This window comes from Atractosteus spatula, chromosome 7, assembly GCF_055471065.1.
Source record: "Atractosteus spatula isolate fAtrSpa1 chromosome 7, fAtrSpa1.hap1, whole genome shotgun sequence".
Taxonomy (NCBI): domain Eukaryota; kingdom Metazoa; phylum Chordata; class Actinopteri; order Semionotiformes; family Lepisosteidae; genus Atractosteus; species Atractosteus spatula.
The window spans coordinates 44503057-44520766 of record NC_142712.1 but is presented as its reverse complement, the minus strand read 5'-3'; the positions used below and the strand labels follow the sequence as shown (position 1 = coordinate 44520766).

The window sequence follows — 17710 nt, the reverse complement described above, 5'->3', positions numbered from 1 at the left end:
AGCATGGAATAAACCTTAACTTGTCCTTTAATTTTCTGTGTTCAAAGAAACACTTTTAATGTGCAAGAGACTTTCTTCATAAATTTTTCTATCTCGAAATGAGGATGTTAGGGAGTATAAGGAGTTAAAACTGCCATCTCAGCAGATTCGACTCTACTTTTAAATTGAGCATTACTTAAGAGTTTATTGAAGAAGGTCATCAAACCACTTTTAATTACATTGGTCAGCCTGAGTTCACACAGGAAGCTACTTTGAACTTGCAATTAGCATGTCAAACCCAACAACAAAGTTCAGAAAATTACAGAGGATCGTTTAGTCTAGATATACATAGCCAGATGATGTGTGTGATACCACAACAATGCTGGGATAATACCGTTAGCTCAGTCTTTCCTTTTAATTCAGATTGGCAAGGAAGAAACTTCAGTCACAGTCCCAAACCCTGTAATTTAACAAAACCTAGTCTTACATATCAATCTGTGAGTAGTTTTCAAGTAAAGAAACAAAAATGACCCACATCCTATTATGTTGATACAGCAAGACTTTGTTTACTCTTACAGTATATTAGTAAAACAAATATTTTGGTAGAATTTTTAAATTAAAACTAAGGCAAATACAGAAACCTAACTAACACCAAAGCCATCATGCAAAACAAGCACAGTCGGTACACTTGTTCAGAGTAAAAGGAAAGTCCAACTTTTACATCTGATCAGTTGGATTTAATGCTTGTCAAAAGCAGCCATGATTGCTGTACATTTTTTTTGGCAATTGCATGAGAGCTAAACATTTCTCTTTATTGTCAACCAATTTCAGAAATTCTCAAATATCTCATGATGAATGTTTTTGATTTGTTGAATTTAAGGATAAAGTGAATGTGATGCTCCGCTGGGTGGTAGAAAGTAGTTGGCCATTTCAGTGCTTTGATTGCAAGGAGAACTGGGAGAAAAGGTGGTAGCAGGATTGATGCTAGTTTACAGTGACATCTGAGAACAGATGTGACAAATCTCATATGATCTACTCCAAATTGTCACAAAAAGGCATTTATTTCAGAACCAAAGAACAGGGTTGACAGCACAGCGTGTACTCACATGCAAACGTTTTCCACATTTTTTGACTGCTTGGAACAGAATTATTAAGATATTAAAGACAGGACAAAACAGCTTTACCCTTCTTAAACTTTCAACACGTGTACATTTCAAAAATGGACATTAAGGGTTCTCCAGAACCAGAAAAGAGAGAAAAAGGAGTACTTTCAAAGAGTTTATTTTCCTGCCAAAATTATATTTTGAAGGTGATTATTATTATGTTATAGTGTGTTGCAAAAATATTTGGTCCCTTCCTACAGTGTCCCATTTAGTGAAATTAAAAATTATGCATACACTTTTTTAAAGTTCATATTTAACTCAAAACCTGAATGCTCCAACAGAAGTCTTCTAAGGGTAAGATACGTTACAGAAAATGTCAAAAACTAGAGAAAAAAATGAAATAACTTGGTTGAATAACTTTTCTGACCTGTAAATTTCATATGTTGTAGAAGCAACTTTTGCAGTTACTACAGCCACAAGTCTTTTGGAGTCTTTTGGAGTACATATCTATCAATTTTGCCTATCAAATTGGTTCAGTTCTCACCCAGTTCTTCTTGGCAAATTTAATAAAGCTCAATCAAATTACTTGGAGACTGATAATGAGCAAATCCTTTCACATATTCCCAATAGGATTGGCTACTTGTGGTCATTCACTTTCTTATTCTTAATCCAGTGTGCTTTTGATTGCTGTTGTACTGAAAGGTAAAATGTCATTCCACATTTTTTTTCAAATTGTATTCCAATTGTAGGTCTTTAGCGGATTGAAGCAGGTTTTCCTCTAAGATTTGCCTGTATTTTGTTCCATTTCTCCTCAGTCTTGAAAAACTTCTCAGTACTTGCTAATAGGAAGCAGGTCAAAGGCCAAAGAAGGTCAGCTTTGACTCATGGACATGGTCTCCCATCTCACCCATTGAACTCTGTAGCTCTTTCAAAGTTTCTGTTGACCTCACAGTTGCTTTCTTAACCAGTACGACCCTTGGCCGCCTGTCCAATTTGGAGAGATGGCCTGTTCAAGACAGTGTCTGGGTGCCTTCCACAACTTCAAGTTCAACTTGGTACAGTATGCTTCAACGGTACAGTAATTGCTTGAAGGACCTTACAGAGACAGGTGTATTAATTCTGAAATCATGACTAACAGTATTATTTCATAGAGGTATTTCGACTAATTGTGTGCCCCAATAAGGTGATTTTTTTTCTCTAAATTAATTTAGGTTTGCTACAGCTAAGCGTTTTAATACTTATGATATCATGACTTTTCCTTGTTTTCTTTCATATTATTTCTATTTTGTTTGTTTTTACTTTTAATGTAAGGAGCAGGTTGTATATATAACAAATATCATTTGTTACTTTATAGTGTCATGACTGCAAGCTTTAAAGCAACAAAATGTGAAAGTGGTGCAAGGGTGTGAATACTTTTGAAAGGCACTTTCAATTTTTTAAATGATTACTTTGTATTCACAGTATTATACTACAAATATACAGGTTCAATAAAGGCAACAATGCATAGAAAAAGTATTAATCTGATGGACATAAAAATGTCCAATTCTAGTCACAAAAAGCTCAGTTTCTTCAAAGCCAAAACATCTGAGTTTCTTTCAACACTGCTAAATAAATTACTGTTTTATCGCAAAATATAGAATGATAAGCCCGCAGAGGGCCAGTATTGTCTCTAATCAAAGTTATTTAATGACTTTTAATCTCATCAGGAGCTGTTAACAGGATGCCGTCTTCATGAATGCTACTTTAATTTATCTGACGTGAAGATTATCTTTCCTGTAGACTCAATACTAGTACTTAGCAGAGATGTTACACTGAGTGTTTTTTTAAATTAAACTACAGTTCAGAAGGCCAAAATATAATTCCTGTAGTATATGCTCTTGTCTTTCAAAATGATCTCTACATTAAACGCATTAGACAGATGTTCATTCTGCATACTACGTCTTCATAGAGAGGCCTTCTAGGTACTCAGATATCATATTTAACATGAACTGAACAGTGAACAAAAGCCTTCATTGTTTAAACATTCCCTGTGTCCTTTTACATTGGACGCCTTGAAAGATGAATAGCATCTGACATGCTACATGGGAATTAATTTAAACAAAAGAATGCTTATTTCCAGAGAATTATATCAGGTAACAATACCTAAATCAAAATATGGAATGTGTCATTTTCTGCCCATAATAATCCTCCTGAGTATTATGGCAAAGAACTGGATGCAGATTCCCCACTGACAAGGACAAACATGAGTAATTAAGACCATTAGCATTATGCTTACAAGATTTTTAATCTTCCTCATAGAAAAAGTCTAAAGACAGGTCAGTCAGAAAATTCCTGCTTGTCATTTGCTAGGCAGTGCCTGAAAAATTGCAGTCAACAGGTCATCTTGACAGCAGGCTCATAGTGAAAAACTGGCTACAGAAGCACCTTGTAACGAACACGGCCACGTCCACAGGGGGAACATCATCCTTCCCTCCAGGTACTTGATTGTTTCCAAGGTAACGAGCGCCCCCATACTCCTCCTGCTGCCAGTGACAAAAGCTCTCCAAAGACCTCTCTCCATGGTGTCCAATCTTTAGCTTCTCCTGTGAGAAACAATCAACCAAAACAGCAACATAAACCTCTTGCACCCCATGTTCAAACCTGGCCTGACTCAAAGGGGAATCCTGCAAGACTGTTCATATTTAAATTTAAAGCTTTGACATGGGTTATGATCTCTTTTGTCAATTACCTTAGTGATCTATGGAAATAATATCAACTGGACTTGTATTATGTGTATTATATTTGTTTAAAAACAAAAGGGTATTGCGTACAACAGTAATTCCCAATTCCCATAGCGCACATGTTGAGCACAAGCAACAAAAATATTAATCATTTGTTCAGGAAAGGATCATCCACACATTTGTTTTCAAAATAAATCAACGCTCAATACACTGTGAGCAAGTAAAACATGTGTTTCTTTTAGCTCTTCAGAGATATTACCAGAAAAGAACTGGCCTATAATTAGGACTTTACCAATGATAATCTTATCTGCAAAGAAAGAGGCATCCAGTTCTGCTATTTAGATAGTATTATCATTTGTCAGAAATGATATCCCAAAATTAAAAAAAAACATATTTGCTAAACTCAGCCACCAGTTTATTATAATTTAAAAAGCAATGTATCTGCAATAAAAGGGTTCAGATGGACTTACTGGGCGGCTGTGGAGCAGGACCAGCTTCGTGACACGGATGTTGAGTCTGATCCCCAGGCTCTTATGATGAAACATATTGTAGACCTGTTGGAACAAAGAGTTATTGCTGGCCAGCCACCAGTCATATCCTTCATTATACAACAGCATAAGGAACAAAGTACAGGACTGTGAAAAAAGGCTGCACTGAGTCTCACTTGAAAAAATAAAGCACTGCAGTTTTCCTGAGCATCTGGTTAAATAAAATACAAGCTCATTCAGCTCAACAGTTTCAAAGGTTTTTATGACAGAACATGACGAAAGCAATAAATGCGATTTCAGTACATTGAGAGCAGGTATAAGTTGCTTACACTGTCAGTGGGATCTCTTTAATATGAAGAGAGATAGATTTTATGGTATTAAACTCTGTTACTCATAGAAAAAGGAAGTTAAAAATTCTGTACACAATCTACCATAGATATCAAAATCCTCTTAATTAAAAGTTTACTTACTGCCTACAATAAAATGTATCACACTGGACTAAAATATAAAATGCTTCTTTTACTAGAATCAAAGTTTCCTGCTGTGAACAACCCCAAAAAGCAGCAGACAAGTAATGGTAGAAAACTATTTTACATAATTAGTTGACAACAATATTGTTTATGGTAACTTCTGATAATTCCAGACATACAGTAACAATGTTACAGTGACCACCTCGCATATAATGTTACAAACATCCATGAGAAAATCAAAGGTCACACCATCACAAATCAAACATGAGCACTCAAAATATTCATTTGTTTCTATGAAAGAAATCAATGGCAATGTGTGCCAAAGGAAAAAGTAGATATTAATTCCACATTGAAAAGCAAAGAGAAAAAAGAAAAACATGATATAGAATTTTCTTGATGTGTATTTTCAAGTCTTTACACAGATTCCACAGCTGAAATTTGTGTTTCCTTCTTTTTTTATTTTTCAGCTTGAGGTCAAACTCTACTTGTTCCTTTCTAACTATTGCAAGCCATATAGACATACTTTTCTTTACAATCTTTCCACATCATCGAGGTCCTAGTCTTCACAAACTAGCATTGCAGATTGCATGTGGTCAGCTAGATGCCAAGACAAACTTCTCACTCCCTCACAACTCCCCTGCACTTCACTGGCTTTTGTTGGCCTCAAAACTGCAAAATATACTTTTTTACAGCTTTGAATCTAAATACTTTTAATCAGCTGGCAGGTTTAGCACTTGGTAATGAGGAACTGCAGGGCGTGAAACATCAGTATGGTTTCTGATACTAGCCAACCCCTCGAGGTGTTGAGGCTAGCCAAGAGAAACACTGAATTCCTGTTCAGTAGAGTGCAATTTAAAATGACTTACAACCTTTTACACAAAGCATGTAGCATTTTACATTTCACACATATTGCTATAGTTTGAGCAACACAGAGCATTCAAACTCCAGCTAAACTTAAGAAAGACAGATGAGACAGGGCAAAATGATGTAAATGTCAGGCTTAGCTATTAAACAAAGTGTAATCTGTATTACAAGTTACATTAAAACAAGCCAATTGTACTGAGCACAACAGCCTGTAAGTATGGGCTCCATGCTCATCCTTTAGTAAATGTAATAAACTGATTGTCAAAAGTCTGTCCTTTTCCTAGCATTGCCTTCAAAAATACCTTGTAACAGTTATTATAGTTTTAAGTTTTAGGATCAAAGCCCATCAATTTTACTGAAAGGCAGCAATTTGTAGGATTTTTCATTATTACACTTAAATGGGATTTCTGCAGTTTTTATACATGGTTTAACACACCTCTTCTGCACACTTAGTTTGTGCCTATGAAAGTAGTGATTTTGTTTTGGCACTGCTTGATTGTGTCTGTGGTTTAAAGACCATTGTGTTGACATCTCTTACCATGTTCATGACGGTGAGGATGAACCTCTGCGCAGCCTCAGCTCCGTGATACTGCACCATGTCAGAGTCGGCGACAACCACCGTTTCCACCACATATTCACTGTGCAGCCGGATGGCATTTCTCTTGCTCCTCCCATCCTCTGTTGGTTTGGTCTGCTTTAATTTCTTCTTTCCTGCAACACACCAAATAGTACACTGACAGGCGAAACTACTGTACAGGCAGATAAAATAAATGGAAGTAAAGATCGGGATTTGATTGTCAAAGAAGATATCCCTAGTTACTTCATGCTGGGCTCATAAATCACAGTAGAAAATTAGCTCTGCCTCAGTGAACCTTTACTAGAAAACACTCAGAATTAATGTTTACAGAAGGTTGTATTGCAGCAACTACAATCTCTACTTAGGATGTCTAAACAAAACTAAATTCCTGTCTTAAGTACATATTTCTCTGCATGTAACAATTAAATACATAAACATTCATTCTTTCCTTTTAACCAATACAAGACTTCTTTAGGCTCTGACTGCATGCATTCTGAGGGTACTGCTCAAAATTCAGAAAGCCAGAACAAATATTTATCAAGTACTGTATAGGTACTTTTTCCAATGGTGCAAAAAAACTGAAAGACATATTCAGACATTTTTCAACAATTTTTTTCAACATCAGATTTATAGGGAAAACAAAGGAGCGTAAAACTGATTCATCATCTTTTTAACTCAGATTTTATTGATATACAGCAGCTTTAGATAAATATTTCCTTAAAATCCAATAAAATAGAGCTTTTCCAGAAACTTCAGGGAGGAAAAACGAGCTATTATTGTAGCCAGGGTCAATGCTTGGGTTAATGGAATTAGTCTACCATGATCAGCTTTCTTGTGCACGGCCTTTCTGCTTTCATCATGACCTCCATATTTCAGTAGCATGTGGAGAAAGAGCAAATAGAGAATTCTTTCAGTGTAGCTTATGTTGTTTTTGGCAGTTCCTTCCTGAAGATTTCAGTCTAGTGATCTGCATTAGTGTGGAGAATCACTTCTTTAAAATTAGTAGTTTTAACAAAAAGTAGTGTCAATGTCATTTAATTATAGCTAATTTTACACCACAGTAAGAACTTAAACTGTTCTGGGAAGAGTACATGATAGGATTACATCTCCACAAAATTAATATGAAATAAAAAAAATGAAAATTGTGATTTTTGGAAAGAGTAAAAGAACTGGGCACCACTTTGTGCTGTTCTAGATCACATTTTTTAGCCACTGGCAACATTTTACAAATAATGAATTTTGAGATTCTGTCTCTGGGTTTGTAAACATTCTTGATGGGTCCCATGTTGTCAGCAGCAGTAAAGTCTTTTTATCTTAATTAAAGCCAAGAGTAAACAATGATGCAAACAGCTGGTATAGTTCAACAATCCAAAACTCGCCTTTTGATTTTGAGTAGCCGGTATGTGCCTGGTAAAGGTTGTAGGATGTGCATTATAAGACTGAACATCAGGGTGTTACTAGTTCATTCCAAAAAGCAAAAGGCCATGCCTTGTAACTTAACAGAAAAAAAAAGTTTGTGCATTTCTCAAAAAAGGGGGGATTATGTTCTCTATTCTCACAAAGCTAAAATCTTTCTGCTATTGGAAAAAAAGAATCCTGTACCCTGGGAAAAAGCTGAAAAAGTGCAGAATTCAGGATAAGGTGGAGTGTGTTATACTGAAACCTCAACCCCCATGATACTCCAAAATTACGAAATTCATTACTCGAATAATCATCTTGTTTGCCAGAAGGCTGTTGCTTTCACCCTGTGGAAATGTACCATCACGTGTGGGGATTGTAATATGAAGTAGGCTGCTAATGTTTGAATGCTATGTTATTAACTCCAGTAGATATTCAATTAATCAGGACAACAGAGTGATTGCTTTCAATTAATCATAAGCAATGCTGATGCACAACGCCTTCACCTTTAGGCCTAATCAAAATCATTGTTTGTGATGAATTAAACATAAATCTAATCAGATCTTGCTTTTAAGTATTTCTGAAAGAGTCTCCCAGAAAAGTATTACAGAAAATGTCCTATGATTATACTGGCAAATAACAACATTGTAACAAAATCATTTTTAACAATAGTTTAGAATTACCAAATATTTTACTATCTAGCTTGTTTTTAGCTATGATTATACTGGCAAATAAAAACTTTGTAACAAAATCATTTTTAACAATAGTTTAGAATTACCAAATATTTTACTATCCATCCCTCAGTTTGGAAAAGAATTTCTGTGCATTTTAGTACACATGACTCTCATATCTGCTTAGGGATTAAAAGGAAAAGCAGACAGGCTCCCCTCTCCTGTACATCTTTCAAGATATCCATCTTTGATGAGCTAAAAGTTCAGCAGCGCCATACTGGGAGGGAGTGGTATGTCCCTGCAAAAATACAGGAGCCCAAGAAACCACAGGAGTTGTTTATAAAACAGAGATGAGTGAACAGTTTGTTGTTGTTTTCATCATATGGTATGGCTTTGAATTGTATTCTGGAACAGTACTGGTTGAGCCCAAAGCAAAGGCTAACAATTTCAAGAAAGCAGACTAAGAGGGATACTTCAGGGCTTAAGAGAAGCAGAAGGAGAGGGGTAATCCTGAAAGAGAAAATTGATAGTAACAAACTGCTAATAAGCTGAATAAATATGTCACTCACAGTACTGCCAGTGAAACAATAGACATCCTGCCTTGGGGTGAGTAAAGATAAAGTTCTATATTAAATAGTGTAAAGTATAACAGAGGCAGTTTAAGACAAAAACACTTAAAATAAAAAAGCCTGATGGTATTCTACCTATTGTATATAAGAAAACAAGATGTTATTCAAAGGTTGTTAACAAAACTCTTCCAATTTTCCATAAAGATAGGAGTAATACCAACTGAATGGAACATTGTAATGCAGCACCCGCACATACAGTAAATAGGTTTACAAAATTTAACAAATAATTACAGAACTGCACTTCTATGACATTAAAAGGTTAAAATGATAATCAAAACTAAACTAAAATTCTCTGTACGGTAATATGATTTTAGAGTGGTGATTCCTCAAACCTGTTTCTGGAAGAACATGGTTTCAGTTGGATTCCAACTGATCTTCTTCAGTGCTTAAACTTTTTTTTTCTTTGCTCAGTTCCGAGTGTCAAATATACTCTAATTCAAGGGTATTGTTTCCAACTTCAGCACACAGAAATTTACACAGCACTTCTCAGCTTGCTTGCTGTTATTTCTGATTAAACAGCTCTTACTAGTTGATCAATGTGTAATGAGCAAACTAACACTAGGTGGGAATGACACTGCAATCAGACACTCCCACAGTGACAGTGAGGTCCAGATGGTTACATTTCGTGGAACATTACTGAATGAGTGCAGTCCTGAAATTCAGATGTTGGTACAGCATTGATAACAATTACCATTCTTATTTGACCTCTTAAAATCTGAAAACAAATTTATAAATATATTCCACAAAGAAAACAGAAATCAATGAGCCTTTGATTAATAACTCATCAAAAACCAGAAGACACTGTGTTCCTCCAGGACAACGGTTAGGAACCACTGCTCTTGGAAAATACAAATGGAAAAGGCAATTCTTGCTTGTGCCAAGAAATAAAATACATCATTTACATCTTCTAGGCAATGTAGAAAAGTTGTGCAGTAGGAAACTGAGACCCCAGGTAGTATACTCTTTACAAATTGGTCACCTTGAAAAGCAACTTCTGAAATCCATCTAGAGAAAAGCAAATAGCTAAATTACCGGACTACAGTGACAGGCTAAAAACCAGAATTGTTTCAATATTTAACAAGAGAAGACTATAATGTTACCTGATTCATGCATTCGCAATCCTGAAAGAAACTGATGAAGTCATTCCTATGGATTATTATGCATTTTGGTATGAACACAGAAACACAAACCAGAAGACACAAATGGGGAAATGCATTTAAAAACTGTTACAGGAGGCTCTGTTTTACAGAAAGCATGCCTTTAAGGACTTGAAATATTTTCCTTGAATCAGGCCCTCCTGAAGTCTTCTCTGTTGAAGAGTTCTTTTAGCCCATAAATGTATAGCATTCCTTTTTGGCCAGAATGTGTGCTGATTGCTATTCTAGATCATTGGTATAAATGAAGAAAAAATAAATCTTATATATAGATTCCTAAAGTGTCACAGTCACCTTGTCATGCTATCTTGGCAGAAACAAGACATTAAATCAAATATTTCCTGTATTCACTGTCTGGTGCATGAAGGGTAAGATGAGAAATTGTAAATTTTAAGTCTTAGGTTGGAAATAGAGGAAAGCTGAGGCATCAATGTCGTGAGAAAAAAAATTCAAGAAATGCCTTCCATGTTTCAAAAAGACCCATAACAGTTTGATCTGCACCTCGCAGACGGAGATTATGTTCATTCATACTGTATATGTGTGGTAATGTCTGCAAGAAACATTAGTTTCATAGTCTATTTTTGGTCCAGTGGCCTGACAATCTGAGTTGTCAATGTACAGGTGCTTACTAGAAGACGTTTGAGGGCACAAGATGAAGTGCAGAAGGCAGTGAACAGGATGCAACACCTGTAGGTGCTGGCTCAATCCATACAGGGAGAGGAGGACTAGGATGGGGACAGCCACTTTGTCTATGGTCCAAAGCCAACAAGAAGGCACGTAAAGAGATAGTTGTCATGGAGTTGACAAAGGTGGAAGAGGAGAGATGTGTCACAGCTTTCTGATCAGGCTGGTCTACAACCCTCCTACAAACCTCCACAGGTGGTATATGATAGAGGAGGCTATAGTGGAGGAGAAGCGATAGGACTGGAGGCCAAAAACCCCTAATTAGAGAGAGGCCAGCTGAAAGGGATGGCAGGGAGACGTCCCTGTCTTAGCCCCGTCACTAGGAGATGTACCAGGGTAAGGGGCAAAAAATTTTGATGAATGGAGGTCCCTATCTCCACCATCTCACCAATTCATGGAATTTTCAAAACATGGAATTTTCAATTCAAGGTGCTTTATTAGCATGACCGATGGGTACAATCAGTGTTGCCAAAGCAAATGAAAGTAATGATATTTACATTAAACAAAACAAAAAATAAAAGTAAAATAAAATCTACAGACATATTACAGACATTTACAACAAAGACATATTATAAAATATTGACATATACTGTAGGCGGCTGGAGCATTATTGGGAGACAGACTCACTGTTCCTCAGGCTGTGACAGGAGATCACATACTGGGCTGCCAGTTCAACTGAATTCCCTCCTCCCTCTCCCAGTAGGATTGGGACCCATTGTGATTCTGGCAGGTGTGGGAACTCTGGGATTAGATTTCTGAATTTCGGGAAGAATGTTTCTCTAATCCCAGAGTATCTGTCACAGTGCAGTAGGAAGTGCACCTCTGTCTCTATTTCTCCCTGCTGGCAGTGGGAGCACAGCCTGTCCTCTCTGGGCAGCCAGGTCTGCCTGTGTCGCCCAGTTTCTATGGCTAGGCTGTGGTCACTGAGCCTGTACTTCATAAGGGTCTGTTTCTGTTTGTTGTTTCTTATCTTGGTCAAATATTCAGCTAGTGTGTATTGTCGTTTAGGGTTCTGTAGCATTCCAATTTATGTTGTGTTTGTGTGTGTGTGTCCCAGTGTGTGAGATATTGCTGTTTGACCTGTGCTGTGATGTGGTTGAGTCTGGGTTGTGGTGCTCTAGCAGTGCTGTCCTGAGGCTGGTTAGTGTCAGTGTGGCTCAGGTCAGTGAGCCTCAGGACCAGCTGGCTCAGGGGGCTCTGTTTTGGCCTCAGCTCTTGACTCAGCAGGGCTTTGTGGTGGTAGGAATTTTGGTCGCTGTTTTTTAGGTGTAGCCAATATTTTAATATTCTTTTCTGTATGTTCATCAATAGTGGGTACTGGCCTAATTCGGCCCTGCACCCGTTGTTAGGTGTTTTTCTCTGCACACGGAGGATGTTTCTACAGATCTCCATGTGCAGAGTTTCTGTGGGGTGTTTGTCCCATTGAGTGTACTCCTGGTCTGTGAGGGGACCCCACACTTCACTGCCGTATAGGGCAATGGGTTGGATTACACTTTCAAATATTTGGAGCCAGATTCTTGTTGGTGGGTTGATGTTGAAGAGCCTCCTTCTTATTGCGTAGAAAGCCCTGAGTGCCTTCTCCCTCAGTGCCTTCACTGCCAGGTCAAAACTCCCAGAAGAGCTGATGGTGAGACCGAGATATGTGTAGCTGGATGCGTGCTCCAATGCGTTGTTGTTCAGTGTGAATTTGTACCTGTTTCCCTGAGGTCTGGCTTTCTTCTGGAAAACCATAACTCTGGTCTTGTCCAGATTGACTGTCAGTGCCCAGGTCTGACAGTACTGCTCCAGCAGTGCCAGGTTCTAATGCAGCCCCTCTTCTGTGGGCGACAGCAGGACCAGGTCATCGGCGTAGAGCAGGAACTTGATTTCTGTGTCGTGTAGTGTGAGACCAGGAGCTGCAGACTGCTCCAACATTCCTGCTAATTCGTTGATATAGATATTGAACAGTGTTGGGCTCAGGCTGCAGCCCTGTCTCACCCCACGGCCTTCGGTGAAGAATTTAGTCCTTTTGTTTCCAATTTTCACTGCACATTTGCTCTCTGAATACACTGATTTAATTATGTCGTACACTTTGCCCCCTATGCCACTTTGGAGTAGTTTGTAAAACAATCATTCATGCCAAATCGAGTCAAATGCTTTTTGGAAATCGACAAAGCAGGCAAAAATTTTTCCTTTGTGTTTTTGGTGGACGTGTTTGTCTATCAGTGTGTGTAGGGTGTAAATGTGATCAGATATGCGGTGATCTGGCAAGAAGCCAATCTGACATTTACTCAGGACATTGTGTTCGGTAAGGAAGGCCAGTATTCGTGTATTTAGGATACTGCAGAATACCTTCCCCAGGTTACTGTTCACACAGATGCCCCGGTAGTTGTTGGGATCGAGTCTATCTCCACTCTTATAGATGGGCGTGATCAGTCCTTGGTTCCAGGCCTCAGGGAAACATCCAGCTGTCATGATGAGATTGAGGAGTTTGAGCAGGGCTTGTTGCAACATTGGGCTGCTGTGTCTCAGCATCTCATTTATGACTCCATCATGGCCACAGGCTTTGCGTGGTCTGAGGGCCTGGAGTTTGTCCAGTAGCTCCTGCTCAGTGATTGGGGAGTCTAAGTTTTGGTTGGGTTTTGGTTGTCTTTGATAGCCAATTCCAAAATTTTGAGTTTTTCATAAATGGTGTTTTGGTCTGATTGATTTGTATTTGGGAGCTTTTCATAGAGATTTTCAAAGTATGTTTGCCAGATTGTTCCATTTTGGATGGCCAATTCTTCTGGTTTTGATTTGTTTAAATTGTTCCACTTCTCTCAGAAACAGTTCTGATTTAGTGACTCCTCAATTCCTGCAAGTTGTTTGTTTATGTATGTGTTTCTTTTCTTTTTCAGCGTGTGTTTGTAAAGTTTTACCATGTCACAGTACCTGAGGCGCAGATCTGTGTTGTGTGGTTGTCTGTGTTTTTCATTTGAGACTTTTCGTAGTGCATTTCTGATGTTTTTGCACTCCGTATCAAACCACTTTTCTTTTGCTTTTGTTTTTTGGTAGTTTTTTGATTTAGTTGTTTTTAGCTTAGATTTTGATGCTAGTTTGTGGAATAGGTGATTTAGTTTTTGTGTGGCCAAGTTTATGCCTAATTTGTTGGTTTGATACGGAGTGTTTAGGAATGTGTCCAACAGTGTCTGAATTTCGTCATCGCCCAGTGCAGTTTGGTATCTGTCTAAGCTGTCTGTGTCCCATCTGTATGCCTGGTTGAGGTCATACAGCTGGCTGGGCTGTGTCAGTGTGTCTCTGTGCTGGTGTGCCCTCTTCATGTAGAGTGTGATCTGGCTGTGGTCGGAGAGGGGAGTTTGTGGCCTGACAGTGAAGGCATTGATACAGGAGGGGTCCAGGTCGGTGATGGCGTAGTCCACCACACTGCTGCCCAGAGCTGAGCTGTAGGTGAACCTGCCTAGAGAGACCCCTCTAGTCCTGCCATTGACGATGTACAGGCCCAGCCCTTGACAGAGCTGGAGCAGCTCGCACCCGGTGCTGTTGACTGTGGTGTCGTGGCTGCACCTGTGTGAGGTGACCGGTGTGTGGTACAGAGGGGATTGTCTGAATACGTGAGTGCTTCCCTGTGTGCTGGTGAAGTCTGCCAGTGTGCCTGTTCGTGCATTGAGGTCACCACAGAGCAGCACGTTTCCCTGGCCGTGGAAGTGACCTATCTCCGTGTGGAGACTGGGGAGAATTCCCTCACTGTAGTAGGGGGATTCTAAAGGGCGGGATGTAGACAGCACACAGGAAGACCTTATTTTCTGTACAGATGGTATTTCTTTTGATTTTAAGCCAAACTCGTGACTCTTCTTTCTTTACTAATTGTATGGAGTGACTGAGCTCCGCTCTGTACCACACAATGATCCCCCCCAGAGTCTCTGCCCCGGGTGATTTGGGTTTTTTTGACAGAGGGCACCATGATCTCCTTGTAGCCTGGGGGACAGTGGGTAGCCAAGTCTCCCCGACACCATGTCTCCTGTAGGATCATGATGTCTGTCTCCTTTACATCCTTGATAAATTCAGGATCAGTGCTCTTCAGCCCAAATGCTGACGAGCCCAGACCCTGAATGTTCCACATACTTATCGTTAGAGATCTCATTGTTATCGTTTGAATTATCTTTGCAATTTGTTATTGTTTTCTGGAACTGTATCAAATTTGTGTCGGACATTTACATCATCAACAGAAACAAGTATTGTGCTGGGTTTTTGCCTGTCGCTGTGGGTGATGGAAGTTCAGCTCATAAGCCAGGTGCAAATGAGGTTCAGGAGCTGCCGGATTTCTCCCAGCTCCAAACCGCTCGGGAACGCTGGTCTGGCCAGGGCTGCAGCGTAGCTGTGCAGGAGGGGCTCGGTCCAGCTCTGCTGTTGTGCTGGGTGGGGAGGGGTTGTGGTTCTGGTCCAGTTTAGCTGCTGGTCTGGGTGAGGGGCGTGGGGTGTTGCTGGTTCTGTTCTTTGTGGGTTGAGCTGGTCTGGGTTGGGGGTGTGGGTGCTGGGGCATTCCTCTGGTTGTCCTCCTGTTTCTCTCTGGGGTGCTGTTTGGGTGTCTGCCCAGTGTGGTGTCTTTCAGAGTTTTTGTGAAGAGTCCAATGGTCTGTTTTTTGAGGTGTTCATGGTCGTGTAGATGCTGTGGTCCAAGGGTGGAGTGGTGGGCCAGGTAGACGTTTGGGAGCAGGGCGCAGCACCGTGAGATCTCAGCGTTGATTCTCTGGATGGTGTGGTGCTGCTCGTCCTGTCTCGGCAGCAGGGTGGAGATGACAATTCGGGCGCGAAGGAACTCCTGTATGGCCCTCTCTGCCACTCTCCTGATGGACTGGGCCACCTGCTCCCTCTGGGTCCTCAGGTCGTTGGTGCCGGTGTGGATGATGATGTGCTGAGGGGCTCCCAGCACCGACCTGGACAGCAGCTGCAGGGCCTTCTCTGTCGTCGGACACCAGAGCTTTGCTGTTTGTAATCCTGGGAAGAGCCTGTGCTCATCGATGTACCTCCCGTTGGAGTCCCGTTGGAGAAGGGCTACTTCCATGCGTCTGCCTCTGGTGTCCAGTCTGCTGGAGGGGCGCTGCGCTGCAGGACGGGGGGCTGCGTGGGGGGATGCAGTGTGTGAGGTGGAGGTGTTGGGTGGGGCCGGGTGTGTGTGTGGATCACCCTGGGTTTTCGGCAAGGTGGATGTGCTTTTGGGCAGTGGTGTTGTGAGGGGATTTGGGGTGCCCGGGGGTGCAGTGGGTGTGGTGTTTGCTACGGTGGGGGTACTGGGTAAGTGGGAGTTGGTGGTGGGGGTTGTAGGGGTGTCAGGTTGTGTGGAGGTGGGTGTGTATTTGCGGGTTGGGGGTGGGTGTTGTGTGTTGTGTGCTCTGGGTCTCAGGGCTGTTCTGTTGCAGTCGGGGCTGCAGTGGGAAGTAGTGAGTTTCCTCAGCTGGTCTTTGAGAGTCTTGCTTGTCCTCTCCGCGAGCTGCAGCTCCTCTCTCAGCTCTGCTACTTCCGACTGCAGCTTACTGTTGTCCTGCAGCAGCTCTTCCATCTGTGCCCTGAGCTGTTTGTTGGAGGTTTTGCATTCGTTCCTGTGTTTGTTAACCTCGTCTCTTAGCTGTTGTGCTGTCTGCCCCTCTGTGAGTCACCCCAGCATCAGCTCCTTGAACTCAGTGAAGTCCAGCTCCAGAGCAGAGAGTTTCTCTCTCAGGAGGCGCACTGTGCTGTGGTCACAGGGGGGTTGGTGTGGGCTGTGTGTGTCTGGGTGGTGTGTTTCAGTGTTGCCGAGGGCTACACTCTTGCTGGGCTGTTCTGTAGCTGTGGCTGTGTTTGTGGGCTCAGAGTCAGGTGGAGCTGAACTCTCCGGTGTGGTGGGCATCAGGCTGCTGGGTCTCTCTCCTGTTTCTGGGGGAGGTTTATCCAGGTCGGCCTGTGTTTTAAGGTCTGTGAACTTTTCCTCGAAAAGCTCCAGAGCGGCCTCACTGCCCTGTATCATCACTGTACCATTGTGGTAAGTGTTGACGGTCAGGACAGTGTCTTCTACCTCGCTGTCGGCCCCTATGGAGATTTGCCTGCCTTTGCTGATGCCCCTTCTGGTGGTGTTTGTATAATTCTTGCACATAGCTGTGTGCCAGGCATTTGGATGCTCAGTAAAAAAGAGCAGGTTGGTTTTTATGTGTTTTTCTCCTGCCTGGCAGTAGTCAGCGATAAGGGTCTCAGGATTTTCCTTCATCCAGCAGTCTTTGTACTGTTTCCTGGTCTTAACGGTTTTCGCGTCCTCAGGTTACTGGAGTACTGTGCTGAGGGGGCAGGGCTGGTCCAGTGGGGCTGTGTTCTGCTCTGTACTCATCTTGCTTCTTTTAAATACACTGGGCCCAGGTCAGAAGAGCAAACAGACAGCCTGGCTCGGCTTTTGAATACAATCAGCCCCCCTGTTGCTTGGGAACAGGTTCTTCAACAGGTTCTTCAACTTTGGCCTTTTGAGTTTAATGGGCCCAAGTGGTATTTGGTTTAGTTTAAACTTTAAGGTAACTTTTTCTAAAGACTTTTTTTAACTTTTATTTAGCAAAGCAGTTCAATTTTAGAGGCCTCTTCAAAAAAGGAGAAGAAAGGACAGGGCTTACCAGGTGTTTTTCGTGTTGATGTCTGAGTTCTTGGCTTCTCTTGATGCTGCTTGTATTTTCCCTTTCCTTCTTGTTTCTTTTGGTGTACTTTTTCTTTCTTTCTTGTCTTCTTATCCTTATTTCCTTGTTTTAATTATTCCTTTTCTGTTTGTTCCTCTTCATCTCTTGAGGATTTTTCTTTTTGGAGTTTTTCCTCAGGTCCTTTATCCTCAGGTGTAGCTGTCTTATAGTTGATCTTCAGTTTTTTAGATGCTTGCTTTGTTGATTTTTTTTTTCAATGACAAATTATTTCTTAACTTCTGTGGTTTTCTTTAGTTTTTGTTAGATGTTGCCTTATTCCTAGACTATTTGTTCAGTTCCAGAAA

General features: G+C 40.8%; 1 protein-coding gene across 1 annotated transcript in view; it reads right to left on the bottom strand.

The window, feature by feature from the left end:
• The window catches only part of adamts17 (ADAM metallopeptidase with thrombospondin type 1 motif, 17), a 140545-nt gene that overhangs the window by 107066 nt on the left and 15769 nt on the right, over nucleotides 1–17710 (bottom strand). The window contains exons 4-6 of the mRNA XM_088921470.1: nucleotides 6163–6335; nucleotides 4273–4356; nucleotides 3507–3664 (exon numbers count right to left, since the gene is read on the bottom strand). Of these exons, the coding sequence (XP_088777596.1) occupies nucleotides 3507–3664; nucleotides 4273–4356; nucleotides 6163–6335 (415 nt within the window). The remainder of the gene's footprint in view (nucleotides 1–3506; nucleotides 3665–4272; nucleotides 4357–6162; nucleotides 6336–17710) is intronic.